At 35.9% G+C, this 16281-nt stretch overlaps 1 protein-coding gene across 1 annotated transcript in view; it reads right to left on the minus strand.

Moving 5' to 3' along the window:
* LOC145694537 (uncharacterized) overlaps positions 1 to 15950 on the minus strand; it is a 105187-nt gene extending 89237 nt beyond the window's left edge. Inside the window, exons 1-2 of the mRNA XM_081770852.1 lie at positions 15836 to 15950; positions 12964 to 13084 (exon numbers count right to left, since the gene is read on the minus strand). Coding sequence (XP_081626978.1) covers positions 12964 to 13026 — 63 coding nt within the window. The 5' untranslated portion in view covers positions 13027 to 13084; positions 15836 to 15950. The remainder of the gene's footprint in view (positions 1 to 12963; positions 13085 to 15835) is intronic.
* Between the last annotated feature and the right edge of the window lie 331 nt (positions 15951 to 16281).

Consider the following 16281-nt stretch of genomic DNA (forward strand, 5'->3'; position numbering starts at 1 on the left):
ATGACGAAGTCTTTTGCTCCAAAATAAGTGTTCACGGGAGGACGCCGAGGTTTATCCTGGCGTGATTCGTGCCACTTAGACGTTATGTTGATTCCCTGTGCTGTTAGGCGTAGTATCACAATAAACTTACATTCTCATGTTGCAGGTTTTTTGCCGCGGATTGTACAATTCCTAATATTAACACGAAACAGAACTTTTATTGGTAGTGATTATATAAATGGCATTTTCTACAAGAATTACAATAGAAACACGTGTATCAAAAAATAAAATGATTATTATATACATAGATGTGTATTCATCATTTAAAATTTAGAAATGATATCGACAGCTTGGATGCCAAGTGGCCTACAGACGTGTTCAAATTATTAGACTCAACATTCAGTTTCTGAATATTTTACTGTTCTGACAATATTACGTCAGAAAACGCGTTTGAACTTGGTCCAAATTACTGTTCTGTAACTGTTCTAATTTCTTATGGTCATGGCACATGCTTTTCAATATTAATAAAACAAACACGTACGTGATATTCATATATAGATGCTATACAATGTGTATATCTAAATTGGAAACAAAAAATGAAATGGAATACTTACAAGAAAATGATTTCTCACACAAAGATTAATATTTCGTATGAAATCCGTTATTCTTTATTAAGTCTTTTATCCTTTGTGGCATGCTATATACGAATTTAGCACATTTTGACTTCAATTCAGCATCATGATACCACAAATTGTTGATGTCCTCGATCAATTGATGATGTTTGCTTGTAATATGCTTCTTCTTTAGTTTTCCTTCATGAAGCTCCAAGGGTTTTCAATCGGGCTCATATCAGAATAAAAAATGAAATGAAATCTTTAGCTTTACGTCCCACGGTTATACCGGTTAGGCTAAAGGAGATGGTGAGAAATGAATGAAATGGTGGAATTAAGAAAGTGGGAGGAAACGGAAGAACTCCGAGAAAACCCACGAGCACGGTGTTTGTCCACCACAAAGTCCATACGGCGCGAGCTGGGATCGAACCAGGGACCCCAGGCACCGGAGGTGAACGCTCTACCACTGAGCCACCGCGGCCCCTTCATATCAGAACTATTGCTCGGCCACGGAAGAACACTAATTTCGTTGTTCTCGAATAATTTTGTCACAGTTTTACCCCGGTGGCATAGTGCTCCATGATGCATAAAGATGAAGTGCGCGTCATCAAACCAGACTGCAGTCTGGGAAAGCAGTTCTTCTTGAAGAACTTGAACGTACTGGTCATGCTTCATTGTTCCCTCTTTTATATACAATTTCCCAGGCCCGAAGACAGACACCACACGCCAGACCATGACTGAAGTAGGATGCTTCACAGTTTGTTGGAGGCATTCCAACTTGAATTCCTCCCCAGGTCGACATCGCACATATTGTGAACATTCATCAGACACGAAGACGCATGATTCATCACGGAAACACCTATTCTCCTATCATCAGCAGTCCAATGTTCTAGGCCTCGTGCCCATTCGAGGCGCTTCTTTGCCATGATTGGAGTAATTTTCGCTTTCTTTCTTGGGCTGAGTGTTTTTATTCCCTCAACACAAAAGATGCTCCATTTTTATGCTTAAGTCTCTAGAAATAGCGTTTCTGTTTCCCATAGCCAATCTATTTAGTTTTCTGATAGCTCTTAGCGATAGCTTTGGTTTTCGCCCACACTTCCCAATCCTATTTTGCTGATACATTTGCTTCTTGCTCATCACAACGGAGTTACTCACAGATTTAGATTTACTCTACTAGCAATTTGTCGTTGTGTATATCTTCCTTCCGCCAGAAGTGTTTTGAAAACTTCCACTTTACGCGAAGAAAAGTCTGGTTTTTCCTAATATGCTGCGATTACAGGACTTCACAGAATAAAAGATTAATATACAAAACACGTCACGATCATTTTAAACTGGCACATTCGAACTGTTGAACGCTTTGAATGTCGTAACTGCTTCCACGCTTTGAACGCTTTGAATGTCGTAACAAACCACAATACTTCAGTTTGTAACTTTTTGTTAGAAATCACAATAGTTGTCTACAACTGAAATACCACTTTCAGATCTCCCTCCCTTCTATTAATGCCATCTGCTGTTCAACGGTAATATCACCACTTCAACTATACAGTAAACAAATTAAGAATCCTATGTTGGTGATTTAACCATTAAATTACATGTTCTAGAACTCCGAAATTAGGATTGAAACATCAACTTTGCAGTTTTCAAGCGTGAGTCTAATAATTTGGACACTGTAAATCCAAAAAATTGAAGGCGTAAGGCTAACAACTTCATCTTGTTAAAAAAAAAAAAAAAAAAAAAAGAGAGAGAGAGAGAGAGAGAGAGAGAGAGAGCTTGCTCGGAAACCTCACAGCAAGACAGATAATTTGGCACAAGCAGCAGTGGCACAATCTCAATAAAGTAAAATTAAGATGAGATTTGGAACATGGAATATGAGAAGCCTTTATACGTTAAAATCCGTAACGAGTGAGTTAGAATAAATACAGAATGGACCTAGTAGGAGTTCAGGAAGTTAGATGGGAAGGAAATGAATCTGTGAAATCAAGAAATCTTACGTTCTTTTACGGGGAAGGAAATAAAAATCACCAACTAGGAACAGAATTTCCCAGTCACAAGCGAATAATATCACCAATGAAACGAGCTGAATTTGTTAATAATATACTTTCTTTTGTTACTCTTAAGCGTCGGTGATGTGATATTATGCTTTTAAATGTAGTCTATATGCCCCAACAGAAGATAAAAATGATGATATAAAAGACAGATATGTATCCGTCCGTCAGGTGCTGTTCTGCAGAGTGAGGGTGTTGTTATAAATGAAACGTTGCCAAAAAGATGGATTTTGAGAAAGGTACGTTATGTCTGTTTTCCATACAGACTTTAGCATTTCCAACATAGAACAACGTTGGTAGAACGGTTTTGTGGTAGGACAGACCGCTATTAGTGTTATAGTTAAACGTTATGTACAGCAATTTCCTCCACAATCCCTATAACTAACAAAATTGCATCCAAAAAAGGGCGTCCGTAAAACTTTCAAGCAGGGGTGCCCGAAGAAAATTTTCTAGGGGAGGTCATGTCCATGGCTGCTGCATTATGTCTGGTAATACTGGTATTTAATTTACGTGATTTGCTATATTAAGTATACATTTTCGTAAGCCAGTGGGGGGCTCGGGCCCCACTCTGCCCTCCCCTTCGGGAGACCATGCTCACAAGAACTGCTAACGAAGTTCCGCGATATGGCAGCCTATAAGAACTCATTACCACAGCGTGTTATGTTCAAATGATTACATGTGGCTAAATCAGTAGTAAGTCGTTTAATCTATCACAAATTGAGGCTGCAAACTATCCGCAAGGCTAAGTTACATGTGTTAGAACCACAGCATATCGCATAGCAAATTAGCAAGGCGAAAAGACTGTACGAGTGCCACCTAGATTACTGGAAATGGGTTGTGACAATGGAGGATATACTGTGGTTGTGGCAAGATTCGAGCCGTTACTTACATTTGTATTCATGGAAAACATTGATGTAACTTTGTGCATCAATGCAACGGCATCTTTCATTACGTTGGGTTCGCACGTTAAATGGTCTCTGGAGAGTCTGCAAGCACGAGTGGAACAACGAAGTTTGCTGCAGTGAAAACTGCAATATCGTGCAATGGTGCATATCTGTGGCCACCACATTGAGCATAATTGATGATGGCGGTATAAAATATCTTATATAATCAACAAGTTAAATTTGATACGATGATCAACCTCTTTAGCTATTCTCAAAATAATAGTTGAAGAGTACATTAATAATTATTAGAGACAGGATGTTATTCAATATGCCTGTTTTTTTTTTTTTTTTTTAATAAAAATGAATGCATTGAAGTCCTCTTGGCTCCAACTTCAGCAAAGTTTATTTTGCCTATTTCCCTCTGTAATGGTTGTTATTGCTTAAATGACAATTATTGCTTATTCTTTGCATTTTCTTAAAATTAAGGACTTCGTTAGCATAACTACGTTGATTCAATAAAGTTTTTGTTGGTTTCAAGAAGGGAAAAACAAGAGAAGGATTTGTTTAGCGTCACTTTCAGCAGCGATACTATATGAGACGTGAACCTACACATACGTGGGATCCGAATCAGATGAGCTTCCGCTGGGATTCGAATCCGGGTCTCCCAAGCCAAAAGCGCGTACGCTAACCGCTTAGCCACAAAGGAGCTCGAAGATAGAGAAAGAAACTGAAGCTAACTTATGTCCAGATCGTACAAGCTTCACTTCCTATACATAGAAATAATAACGCGAGAAATATGAATAAATTATTGCGGCTAATTGTACGTGTTACAGTTAGAATCCATCTGTTGGCAGTTGAACGAAGCCCTGGCTTCCATTTTCTGTTAAGACATTGACTTATCTAGACCTGGTTTCTGTGTAAGTTCTCGGTTTTTTTTCTTTTTTCTTTCTTTTTTTTTTAATGACCTACAGCACTGTAACTTTAACCCGTCCAATTCCGACTTAGAAAACTTAAAGATAATTGGACGAGTTCTCAAAGGATATCCAGTGAATTTGATCCACATGTTTTGGCGTGCTCTAAATATGTCCCGATTAAATTTGTGGAAAGTGAAGGATCATTTTAGTTTTCAGAAGAAATTTGATACAATGTATTATCAGACATAATTTATCAATTGAAACTTGAAAAATATGTTATATAAAATTACCATTAGTTATTTCTTGTAGTAGACTATCAAAATGTACTAAATTAATATATATTTCTTTAATATATAATTTTACTGTACTAAAATTATACAAATGTACTAAATTAATATATTTATTTCTATAATATATATTTCTTTAATAATTTTCCTTCGGACTGCTCTGTATAAAATAAAACTGTAAACTGTAAAAAAAAATCTATAAAACTTTCAGTTGCTAAGTTATAATATGCTATAAGTAATTCACTGAAAATATTAGAAAGAATTTCATGTATCTTTCTCTAAAAGATGACCTCTTCAAACAATGATTAGATATGTTTCCAGAAAATAATTCAACATTATGCTTGATTTCATTTCAGTTGTAGAACCATCATTATTTCAAAGTTCGACTTCAGAACCTATTTTACTGCTACACTTAGAAAATTTCGGCGCCTATTTGCCTGCATATTTAGCATAATTTCAGTGCTTAACATCTGGTCTCTAACGATGATAATGTACCAAGTGATCAATCTATTATCCAACGTTTCGAGAATATCGTTCTCATCTTCAGAGTCAGTATGCATTCGCCTTTAGGGTAGGGGTCAACACTGAGTCTGAAGACAAGCGCAATGTTCTCGAAACATTGGACAATGTCTACATCACCCGCTTGATAGCCTCAGAACTTTTGTACATCATGATGCTGATTAGGATTAGGAATTATATTTCTGGGCTCTCGGCATCTATGGCCATTTAGCCCGTCACGTATATGAGGGATGGCGTCCCTCGGCGAGCACACTATCCGATGAAAGTGAAGGAAGTAAGCGGTCTGAGACCATTATGCTAGGTACCATCCCGGCATTAGCCTGATGTGAATGAGGGAAACCCAGATAATCTCACTGTGGTCTGAAAATGCTGTTATACTTATGCAAACGAGTGTCCCCACCGGGAATCGAACCCGGGATCGCTTATCACGATGCTGAGAAAAAATCATCTGACATATGACGATTTCAAATGATTCGTTGAGTTTTAAAGTGAAATATGGCGAAATCAGTAGAGAAGGTTGATCGCTGTATATCCGATCATTTTCAATTCGGTGCTGCCACCTGGCGTATTATGCTGGAACTATTGGGTTGCTAGCGGGAGCAGTGCTGTATCTGACCTTGTAGGTACGTGAGAATTGGTAGGGAGTGTTATCAAATGGCGCCGAATATCAACTGGTATTAGGAGAGTTACGTAATGGCACTTTTCCATGCTAAGTTTTCGTACGTACGCATTGTGAAACAGTGTCGGGCTCCAATGGAAACTGCGATGCCATGGAAACGGCGGTGCGGTATCTCTTAAGGTGAGTATTTGTTAAAAATTGGCGGATATAAAGCGAACAATCTTCGGTAAGTTTGTGCTAATGACGAAACAAAGAATACACATGAAATTTAACTTCTAATGTTCGTAATCTTGGTTCATGGTGACAGATAGCAGCACAAACCTAGTTTCCAATACAACGTCTATGCTTTAGGATATAAGATGAATTCTTCTATTGCTACCGTACAACGAGCATTCCATATGCAGTTTGCACCTGCAGTTCACCAAAGCATTCTGAGATGGTATGAACTGTTGGTTTAGGCGACTGCCTGGGCAAAAGCATTAAAAATTCCCACGCCGTTCGATTGGAAGATGTACTGAAGATGACTCAAAGCATTTCTTATGACCTCCTAGATATCCCGATCTAACACATCGACTGTTTTCCCCGTCTGGGGGTATGTGAAATACACAGTGTATGTGCCTCCACTAGTAACAACTTTCGATGAGTTCCCAGCTACCAATCAGAGCCCTGCAAACCCAAGCCCGAAGACCCGGCCCGGATGGATCTGAATTCTGTGCCCGGCTCGACACGGCCCGAATCTCAAGCCGGGCTCTAACCGGGCCGGGCACATTCCGGTCTGGCCCGGCTCGGCCCGAACACTGTGAAGGACGGATCGGAAACTAATGTTGGCAGCCTGTGTTAATCGTAATGTGTTTGGGAAATTAACTCTTTATTCAAGAGTGTAAAGTACTGTACTTCTACTACTCTTACAGTATTATCTTAACATGATAAGTTTAGTGTTCCATCTTACCTCAGTGTCTTGGTTAACAGTGTGTGGAAGCCGGGTTGCCAACCCAGACCTTTTGAGATATGTAACTAACTTACTAATGCAATCGAAAAGGTTTCTTTACTGATGGCAACTCATCTCGGAGGAAGTTGTATTGAAAAGCATTACGCAAAACTGTGTTTAGTAGATGATTTGCACAGTTATAGCGTTTATTATCTTCTAAAGCCTTCACAATATTACTTCCTTGGTCAGTAACGAACGGAGCGTTTCTCCAATCTTGTTGTGAGATTCCAATCTGAGATAGTTGTTTGACTAATTCTTTTTTAATATTCTCTGCCGTCTTTCGTGTTGTTGGAAATGCACTAGTGAATAACACAAGACTTTTTAAGTTCCACTCTTTTAAATATTGTACTGTCAGTCCGATATATGAGTATTTGCGATAATTATCAGTCCACAAGTCCATTTGGAATGATAATTCATCCCGTTGCAGAGCATCAGGTACTTCTGGCATATACGCTTCGCGAAATGCACGTGCTCGTTCCTGGGGTTTTTGCGATATCATCGTTGGATGCGGCAACACATCTGTCGCATCGACCTTACCGTATGTCGCACCTAGGTTTATCAGTGTTTGTGCTAGGGAAGTAAAACCTTTCCCCGCTACAGTTTCGAATGGTCGCAGATCGCGTACACAAAAGTCAACACACTTATCTATCAAGTCACTTTTCACAGTTTCACAGCTCAGTTTCTTATAACCTGAATATTTGGTATTGGATGCACAAGAATTCGCAGATGATTTCCTCTCATTATCTTCGTTTTCAGTCAATGATGCACTTAATGATGAACAGTACGTTCTTGCATGCCTTGTTCCTGATTTATTGTTGTACACTAAAAATCTTTTCACACTCTTTACAGGACACGAAACCTTGTTCACTACCACTTTCAGTCAATTACAACTAAAAACTTTGTCCAACAAAATGCTTTACTTCGTCCTTCTAGCTTTTCAGTTAACTAGATTTTTTTTTTTTTTTTTTTGCAAGCTTTTCTTTTACTTCCTTCAGACGGTCCATGTTGACTTGATTGCCAACAGACAACACAATGTGACAGACAGATACTGGACATCTGGAACTACACTCGAAGTGGCCTTGTTCTGCCAACCAAGATACTCTGCTTCGGTCCACTCCGCTCATATTAGAGAGTTCCTTTACTTTACACACTGAAAACACGATGTAGAAGATTTGTTAAATTCAAATACGAAATTAGTAATAGTAGTAATAGTGTAAGCAGAAACAGTAGTTGTAGTGGTAGTATTAGCAGCAGCAGTAGTAGTAGTATTCGCCTTACAATTAGTAGTAGTAATACTGGAAATAGTATCAGCGGTAGTAGTAGTAGTGTTATACCAGTGGTCACTGGCGCAAATCCTGAGTGGATGAGTGGGACAAATCCCCTTCTTTCAACTGGGGGGACTGTCCTCCCCAATAATTCGATTTGAAATGTGTTTCTTGGGGAGAAATGTGATGATATGTGTCCGATTGCCACAAAGGGAAGTGAGATGAAATTGATACCCCCCAGAATAAGCCTCAAATCTGTCCGCCTCCCAATGTTCAAGAACACTGTGCTCCCGTGATCTTCCATAGCATTGTTTTTCAACTTCATACATAATTTGAACATCGCTTAAACAAAAATATGGGAACGATCTTACCCGTCTCCCTAATCTTGAAGACAGATTTGCTTCGGTGCCAGTAGTAGAATAGTAATGTTAATAGGAGTAGCGATAGTAGTCGTAGCAGTAATAGTAGTAGTAGTAATAGTAGTAGTAGTAGTAGTAATAGTAGACGTAGTGGTGTTATTATTAGTTGTTCTATTATAATGTTACTAGTAATAGCAGTAGTAGTATTTGCTATCGTACTTCTATAGTAATATGAGTAGTAATAGTAATACGTGTACAGTTTGTTACTTATAATGGGTTATGTTTAGATAGATACGTGATTCATTCAGGAATACCTGAAGGGTCTAAACTGGGTCCACTCTTTTTCCTATTGTTTATTAATGATTTGCTTATTAATGATTTAAAATGTTCTGTTATTACTTTTTCACGACAGAGTGAACCAGCTCAATATAATTATAAAATATACAACGAAATATTACAAAGATCAACACAAATTAAGGATTTGGGTGTTACTTTAGATACAAAACTAAAATTTAATCTACATATTGATAGAATTGTTAATGAATCCTATAAAGCTTTAGGATTCATAATTAGAAATTCAAAGGAATTAAATAACACATAAGTGTTAGTTAAGTTATTTAATTCACTAGTTAGAAGTAAATTAGAGTACGCTTCATTAGTATGGTCAGCCTGTTATGATAATCAAATAAGGAAAATGGAATCAATACAAAAAAGATTTTTAAGATATTTATGGTACAAGAGATTCAAAATCTCTGCGTATGAAATGAAAGTGAACTATAGTGTTATCTTAAGGGAATTTAATTGGTGAAAAGGAGGGATATAATGCATCATGTTTTTCTGTTTAAAATTATTAATGGTATTATAGTTAATCGAGATTTTCTGGAAATGTTAAAATTTAGCACTAGTAGATCCTTAAGAGTACGATTACCATTTGTTATACCTAAGTCTAAAATAATCTCCCATAAAAATTCACCACTTGTGAGACTGTAAGAAACATAATAATACAGTGAAACCTCTACTAACGGACACCTCTATAAAGCGGACACCTCCCATAACGGACGTATTTTGTAATCCCCAAACACTGTAATAGGAAAAAACATATTGTCAAACCTCTCTAAAGTGGACACTCTCTAGTACGGACATGGACAGTCTTTCTTGTCTTTTATAGGTATTATTTACCTCCGTATTACGGACACTTTCTCTAGAAACAAGTTGGAAAGTGCAGTAAAAATACACTTTTAGTAATTCATACGTATGTCACCAAGGAAGAACATGTGGGTGTGACAACATTTTGTCTCCTTAACTCTTTGTTCAGCAATTCAGAGGAAGGGTCTCTGTTTCACAAGACCCTTATATCCTTTGCTTGCATTCCACTCCCACCCAACCTACTTCAGAAACAAAACTGATTGACAGTTGCCCACTGTTTGGAATGACACATCATTCTATTGTCCTGCTGGAATGTCTAACCAAACAGAAGACAAGTTTGGTATTTTTGACCACGGGTATGCATATTGTCTTTAAAAAAAAAAAACTCATTGCTGGACTGCAATTAACTCACAAATTAAAGTAACACACCGAAAACGTACTAAGTAGCGATAAGTGTAAAGTTCAGAGAACTATAACATTTTATTCCCATGTTGTGCCTTGAATTGGATGGCACAAGATAATGCAGGTACAGTAACATTTTGGTAATATTCATAAATACGTGATTCATGCAAAAATATTTTTTTAATAATTGCATATTGCCTTGTTTATTAATTTACGTAAGAAAATATTGAAACCTCTCTAAGGCGGACACCTCTCTATAACGGACAATTTTTGATTCCTCACGGCTGTCCGCTTTAGAGAGGTTTCACTGTATTATAAAATCGGGAATAATCGTGGATTTTACGAGGTCTTTGGAAAAGTATATACAATTGATTCAATTGTTTTTTGAACTCTGTTTATGTAATGTAATGATTATATTATCACATTCAAAAAAAGCCTGCATGAATGTTGCTATTTTAGACTTTTTTTTTCTTTTTTTTCCTTATATTTATTTTAATCCAATAGATTATTTTGCAATTTCTCAATTGTATATTGTATTTGTATTCACCTGTTGTAATTGGAGCATTTGGGCTCTGTAATAGGTGTGTGTTAAATAAAATAAAATAATAGTAGTATTAGCAATAGTCGTTGTAATATTAATACTACATACGGTGTAGCAGTTTCACCTATCCTCTCTGTTACTCGTAATGCATTAGTGAGCGTAGTATAAGACTTCTAAATCCATGAGCTGTATTATATAATAAACATGGCTTTACAGAGCAAGCATAGAAAACAAATAGATAGACAGAACAGGGATATAGAAAGCAAACCTTGGGTAACCTTTTACACAGTTTTCCCATTCGAGAAGGGCAAATATACAGTGCAACGTTAAAGAATTGTCTGTTGTGTTTAATATTTATTCTAAGTGTGAAAATGTGAGTGTGAAGAATATTGAAAATGAGTGAAGTGTGGTGTTATTTTTAGTATTTTGTTTTTTAATAAATAGAATTTTTATTTATTATTTAAATTTATAATTTAGTAAGGTAAATATAATTAAATAATAGAAAATTAAATTTATGTTTAAAATATATAATTTATAAAATATGAATTTTTGTAGAATATTGTTTTTTTTTTAATTTTTTAAATATTAAACTGCATGAACTTCCCCGATCAGTCGGAACTCCCTTTTTTGCACTGTACAGTGGTTCAGAACGAGCAAAAAACTGGCCAAAACCCATTTTTTGAAAATTACGTTAGGAGGATACTGGTTTAGTGTATGGGTTAAGAACTATCCAAAGTTTACTATATACAAACAGTGAACACGAGTAACATGTAATGGATGAGTTAGATAGGGTGGAAGTTAACCATTGTGAGCATGTTTCTGAAATAGTTGCCAAATAGAGTATTTGACATTTAAGTTCATAGCTTGACACCTACGAATATGTGGTTACAAGAATCATTTGTTATATATGGCACCAATATACCTCTCAAGCAATGCAACTATCCAAAGTAGCTACGCAAGATCTTCCATATGTATGTTTCCTCGAACAAAATATGTTAATGTGGCAAAATCTCACTTGTGTTACCAGAAGGTTCACAAAACTATAGAGATTTAGTATAGTGTCCAGCGTTCCCCAGCGGAGTTGTTGAAATGGCCCGAAAGAATAATCCATGATGAATTTTTTCATGAAGTTTAGGTGCGAATATGTGCGAGTTCGTGAAATATATGTTTCTTTGTGATTGTGTGTGGTGACAGTACAACGAAATTGTACAGTCATCCTTACAGTTGGTTTTATATGCCTGCTAGTGTCCACAAAATACTTGTTCATGGATTGGCTGTGATACAGAATGCCATTTTACCAATAGGTCAGCTTTCTGAAGAGCCACGGAATAAAGACTTACGAACATTTCGGGAAGATCACTCGCGTAAATTCTCAGGCACTATTACGAATCAAAATATGTTGCATATGCTTTTGATTACTTCTGATCACTTTCTTTCGAGTATTAGGCAAGTGGCTACTGGGAAGAGAAAACGTTGCTTGTCACACAAAGGTCAACTACTGTTGAAGATGTCGGAGCGTGGAGGGGAAAGAAGAGCCAATGCCAGGTCCAACAGCCAAAATAATGAAGGCATCCGGTCTGCAATCAGTGATATTGACTATGACAGTGATGATTGACGTCCGTTGTGGTTGACAAAGTCAATTCTCGTTTTTCATTTGTGTGTGAGTGTAATGAAGACTTGTGTGTGTGAGTGTAGTAAGATTAGTACATGTGAGTGTACTGACATATTGCATACGAATACGCAGTACTTTATCAGTGTTTACAAACATATCCTACTAACTTTTTCTTGCAGATAAGGCTAGTGCAACCGATGAGCGTGTTCGTTAATTCTTAGTACTATAAATATACAATGCTCACATATTTGGGACTTTAGAAGCATTTTGTACATTTTTATAACCAAATACAGGTTTGGGCCAGGTTTTTGCTCATCCTGAACCACTGTGCACTGTTATAAATACTTTCTTAAATCTGAGAAACCGTTTCTTATCTATGCACCGAGAACATCTTTTCTTAGAAACCAGAGTTTGAAACTCTCATTAATGAGAAAAGAAGAAAAGTAGATAAGGTTGTATAAAACGAAACGAGAAAATATACTGTTACTTTCCTTATGAATAAGAATTGCCAAATTTCATTTCTAAGAAAAGATTGTCTCCGTGCACAGATAAGAAACGGTTTCTCAAATTTAAGAAATTATTTTTAACAGTGTGAAATTACCTCATCTTTTATATAACTGGCCGGTTACAATATTTTCATATGTCATTTATTATTGTATGTCTTATACATTTTTTTTAAATATTATTCGTTCAAATCTGATGAATCATTTATAATCACTCTATATTTCAAAGCATTGATTTTTTTTAGAAAAAAAACTAAATTTATAGTTATAAAAAAGCTTTTGATCTTACCTGGTGAGTAAGCTGAATCATAACTGTGATTATCAGAAAAATGAAACATATATTTTTATCCATTTTTGAGAACTAGTTATTCCTGTGAATCAACGTTTCAGCTACAGCATGCAAAATGAACCTTCAATAGACATTATACACAAAATATTTTATAAAATGATGAATTTAAGATGATAAAAGCATAAGAAATTATTGCATAATATCCGCTCAGGAGCAAAAACCGCTCGTATATTGTACATAAATACATTTCACAATATGGACTTACCGCCAAGCGAAAAATAAATATCCTAATTTTAGGTGAACAATAGCCTCATTCTGTGTAAGCCTACCAATATTTGCGGAGCATAAGACAATGCAAAACATTAGAAAATAAATTATAACAGCTATATACCTTTTTAGCTGCATGAATATTTACTCTTGCATACGATTATACAGCTTTATTGTATATAATTATTATGTTCTGAAACTAATTATCTTATTCATTTAATAAGTTATTCACAAGATTTTTACTATAGAAATACATAAATATTATCTGACAATTTTTACACTTAATATCAAATACAACAAAGGATATTAAACTGATTAATAAATTAGTAAAGAATTGTTTAGAAAATAATTCGAATAAAATAGGAATGAACATATTAAAGTACAAGAAAAATAAGAATATGTCAAAATTTACATTTTGGAATAAATTCAAAAAGAAGCTTAGTCTAAAACCTGAGACTGTTTTGATTTAACCAGACTTCACAAACAATTAACAGCATTTTATAAGGAGTACATGATTCTGTATAACAGCTTTTTCAAATAAATGATCTAACATGCCAATAGAAATGCAGAAGTTAAATTTTTTAACGGTACATGTTGAACATCTTGTACACGTGTACTATTTTGAGCTTCTCATGTATAATTCTTGACAATTCTCAACCAAACTTTCAATACGGTATTTTTTTTAAAATATTTTAGGATTTATTTTAAATAAAAAAAATTCATCCATTTTGTGTGTGTGAATGGGAATGAATTTAAAACACTTATTGCGTTACCTCTTTGAATGGCAAGGCTTACCCGTTGGAACAAGAAATGTTTGCTTCTAGGGTCACCTGATATATTAATTAAAGCTGACCCCAAATTTGCCAAAAAGCTATATACCTATTATTGCAAACTGAAACACAAATTTTACTTAGCGTTTCCGCAAACCGTTGCAGAATGAGGCCCCATTACTCTAGGCACATACCCAGAAATTTTTCTTGGAAGTGATTCGAGTTATACGGGTGGGTCTAATACTACAACCCAGTAGTATTGAATGGATATTATTTTGCATCCGAAAAGAAAAGTAATTGTAAAATACTTCCACCTATATTTATTTTCAGAAAAAAATAAAGATCTAGATTATTTTTATAAGAGTACAGACGAAGTGTAAGATCAAATTTTCATGCTACATCAATCATTTCTGTATTACACAAGTACAGTTATATTGAGAAAGGGTACTAATGTATGTTGAGTTAGGAAGTTTGGGGGGTGTCCGGACCCGGTGGATTCAATCCGTGGGTGAACCCCTGCAATGTTGAGACTAGTGATGATATCAGATGGTTTCTCCCGGGGGAAATTTCTAAGGATGTTATAAAATAGAGGATCTGCCCATTCGTATCTTCAACATATGAACTCAATGAAAAAAGAAAAAAAAAACGAGCATCGTCTGAGCCTTCAAGTCTGATTAGCTACTCTCGTTTCCGCCATGATTGTTGGCTCGAAACATTGCGATCTTAGTGGCACGGAGTGGGCAGAGTAGGTGTGGCGAAGCTGTGACGTATGACTTCACGATTTTTTTGTATGGGCAGATCCTTTATTTTATAACATCCTTGGAAATTTCACTACGTAGAGGTTTAAATGAGTACAGCGATAATACTGGAAATTTTAGTTGAGCACGATAGATAATTTATCCCGAGGGGAATTTTGTAGCTTTAAGAAAAAAAATTCTCCGGGCCACTCCCTGAAATTATCACTGGTGGAGAACACGGTTGTTAGAGCGCACCTTCGGTGAGAGGAACCGCTGGTTTGATTGAGAGCCATGTAAGTCATTTCCGTGGGTTTTCTCGGTGTTTTCCTGTTTCGTCTCACATTCTTATTTTCCACCTATTCCTTTCATAATCATCCAGTTTCATTAATTACCTGTCTTCTATAGCCAGGACATAACATTGGGACGTAACACTGAAAACATTTCATTTTTCATTTACAATTATATCAATATTTTTGTTTTGTTTTGCACGACTTTTTCATACGATTAGAAGAATTTATATTATTCTTTGTGTTGTTTCGTTTATACTTTTTTCTTCGTTTTCAAACGTATTTATTACTCCAAATTTAGAGATGAACAAATTCAATTTAAACTCATTTAACGAGATAGACCTCGAAGATGGCAGTTTTGCATATCGCGGATATTTCTTGGAACCGTATAACCATATTCAGCCATGTATTCCTGTATTTTCGGTTAGATTATATCTTGGACAAAGTCAATCCACTGTGGATTGTTATCATATTGGATACAATTTTAAAAAAGCACTTAGAATATTCTAACAGTCAGAAATTCCCACAGGACTTTTCCAAGGGGGGACAAATCGCTGACAAACAGCGAAGTCGCGAATATACATCCCTTGATAATCACATTACTTTACGTATATGTACTGGACCAAGGTACTGTCCAGTTGTGACTGAAAGGGACGTAAAAATCAATTCGACTCATAATCTTCTTTTGAAAAGAATCCTGCCCTTGACCAATATAATTATTATTTTAACATACATCTACATTGGACATCAGTATAATATTACCTAATGAGTAACATATAGAAGATTCACTAACTTCAAAATTAGTGCTTACCAATATCCTATAAATTCCTGCTTAATAGCAAATTTTAAGAGGTGTTCTGAACACAGTGCACTACAGAACGCAAGAAGGTTCTATATAAAGGTACGTTATTTAGGGTCATCTACCTTTCTTTACATCTGACTCCATTATTTTTGTTTTTATCCGTTCCTTGTGTCATACTTCTTAGTAAACAAATCGCTGAGTATTTTAATACGTTAAAGTCTGGGTTCTTACTCATGTCTCATTGAATGTAATCTCTTTCCACAATGAGAACTATCTTTGTGAATAATATTTGATGAGTAAACTTGCCACGATGACTTCCGCAGAAGCATTTTCTTTATTATCTAACGAGGAAAAAGTAAAACGTTTCTCTCCACAATGGTGGTGTTAATAACGAGCCGTACAAACATCAAATACCTAGGTACTAAAAGGACTCGATAGGAAGACCTATATTTCCT

This window comes from Thermobia domestica, chromosome 9, assembly GCF_964235325.1.
Source record: "Thermobia domestica chromosome 9, izTheDome1.hap1.1, whole genome shotgun sequence".
Classification (NCBI taxonomy): Eukaryota; Metazoa; Arthropoda; class Insecta; order Zygentoma; family Lepismatidae; genus Thermobia; species Thermobia domestica.